This window comes from Mus pahari, chromosome 14 (genome assembly GCF_900095145.1).
Source record: "Mus pahari chromosome 14, PAHARI_EIJ_v1.1, whole genome shotgun sequence".
Classification (NCBI taxonomy): domain Eukaryota; kingdom Metazoa; phylum Chordata; class Mammalia; order Rodentia; family Muridae; genus Mus; species Mus pahari.
In genome coordinates, this window is record NC_034603.1 from 25675540 (window position 1) to 25677627 (window position 2088).

General features: G+C 52.9%; 1 protein-coding gene across 1 annotated transcript in view; it reads left to right on the forward strand.

Moving 5' to 3' along the window:
- Positions 1-2088, forward strand: part of Galnt10 (polypeptide N-acetylgalactosaminyltransferase 10) — a 144189-nt gene that overhangs the window by 133053 nt on the left and 9048 nt on the right. The window contains exon 8 of the mRNA XM_021211815.1: positions 252-359. Within this exon, the coding sequence (XP_021067474.1) occupies positions 252-359 (108 nt within the window). The remainder of the gene's footprint in view (positions 1-251; positions 360-2088) is intronic.

The following is a 2088-nucleotide window of genomic DNA, read 5'->3' on the forward strand; positions in this document are numbered from 1 at the left end:
CTTCCCTCCCCTCCCCTTCCCTTCCCCTCCCTTCCCTTACAGCCCACTGGACGCCTGGCCTCCAACGTCCATGACCCAGCATCTGTGCCTGTCCCTGTGCACACTTGGCCGCTTTCTGCACTTTGTAGAATTTTTCCGCACCGTTCTGAGTTCAGGACCTGTGAAGCCCACGCAGGCTGCGTGCTGGCATCTGAGGACATGGGGACATTAGGATAGAGTTGTCACCTTCGTCCTCTCTTCTCCCCCTACAGGTGTGGATGTGTGGGGGCCGCATGGAGGACATCCCCTGCTCCAGAGTGGGCCACATCTACAGGAAGTACGTGCCCTACAAGGTCCCTGCCGGAGTCAGCCTGGCCCGGGTAAGTTGGTGGCTTTCCAGGGGATTGGTGACAGCCTGTGGCAGCATGGAGGCTTCCTGGGTCCCCAAGGCTGAATGGTTGGTAGATGATTTCCAAATGAAATCCAGCCAAAAGGAACTTGGGTGAAGCCCTGCCTGGCCACGTGGAGACTGCCTGACGGCGTCCTCTGAGGCTGGGTTTGGAGCTTTGACGAATCAAACTCCGTCCTTTCTGATACTTTCAGCACCAAAAAAAGACAGGAAACTGATGTGTTGGGTGGAGTGAACTGGTCATTTCACAGGAGGGTTACTTGTGGTGGAGCTAATGGAAGTACAAAGCTCGGCCAGGGGTAATTTAAAGGAATATGTCAGGCAGGCATATGTTGAAAACCTTGGTGGGAGGCAGGAGTGGGGGTAAATAAATAAACGATTATCTTCTTCACCCTCCCCCAAAACATGTAAAACTGTGACTGACCTGAAAACCATATCAGGGGTTGAAATTGACTGCTAGCTTCAAGGGATAATCATTAGCAAGATTTGGGAGTATGGGGTGCGTTTACTGGGGAATTAAAATTTATTAGAAATAAAGAAAGAGAACCTCAAAACTGAGTGACACCTCTGAAAAGACACAGTGCTGTTTGAGATACTAGAGAGGCCAGAGTGCAGCCACACGACCCCAAAAATAACCTTGGGGGACCCTCTGTCCTGAGTTCCCAGCAGTTCCCCCTCAGAGAGCCATTCATTTTCCCAACTTCAAATACTGCTGAGCCGGAACATGGACTAGACGGCAAGGCAGCAGAGCCCTCTAGTGGTGAATGTCTCTAATGACAGCCTCCAGGCCCGCTGCTCTGTGAACATCCCCTTAATGGGAGCTGGGCTCCAGATAAGACCCACTGGGAGGTGGACATCTTCCCAGATGCCGTTGGCCCTCCCTGAGGAATGCCAAACAGGAAAACAACCAGTCTTTTCATAAGCTAGAGACTGCTACTCTTAGAGGCTACCAGGAGCATGGGGACAGTGACCCCCCTGAGCAGGGCCCCACTCCCCAATTGCATCCTTTCCCAAACCAGAGAAGACTGCAGTGCCACCATATAAGCCTGCCTTCCAGCAGGCGCCCTGCAGAGCAGGGACCCACTGAACTCCCTTCTGCCTGGGTTCTAGCCTCTGCTTCCTGGATGGCAATGAAATGCATTAAATAACTCAAACTCCAGCGCAGACCAGTTCAAGTCTGACAAACGCCTGCATCTGTTGCCTAAATGCCGTGATGCCCAGTCAGAGGTGTTGGTGGCTGCATCCCTGTTAGCAGCCGGGGCTGGATAGTGTGCCTCCGTGCATGTCTCAGCTGAATCCCAGTCAGGTATTCAACATCTTTGGTCATCTGTCTGTCCTCAGTCAGATGCTGTGTTTGACATGAGCTACACCCCCCCACCCCCCGTAGTACATCCCACCTCTTTCCCTGTAAGGCCAGCTATTGCCTGTATGGCTGTACACAAGGTGCTTGTGTCCACCGTGACTATAGCTCACTGCCACCCTTTAGTTTCGGGTCTCGTGCAATGTGTTTGCTCTCCCCAGCATTCCGGAATCTGAGACAAAGGGAGTGGGGAGTTCAAAACCAGCTCAGGGGCTGGTGAGATGGCTCAGTGGGTAAGAGCACCCGATTGCTCTTCCGAAGGTCCGGAGTTCAAATCCCAGCAACCACATGGTGGCTCATAACCATCCGTAACAAGATCTGACGCCCTCTTCTGGAGTGT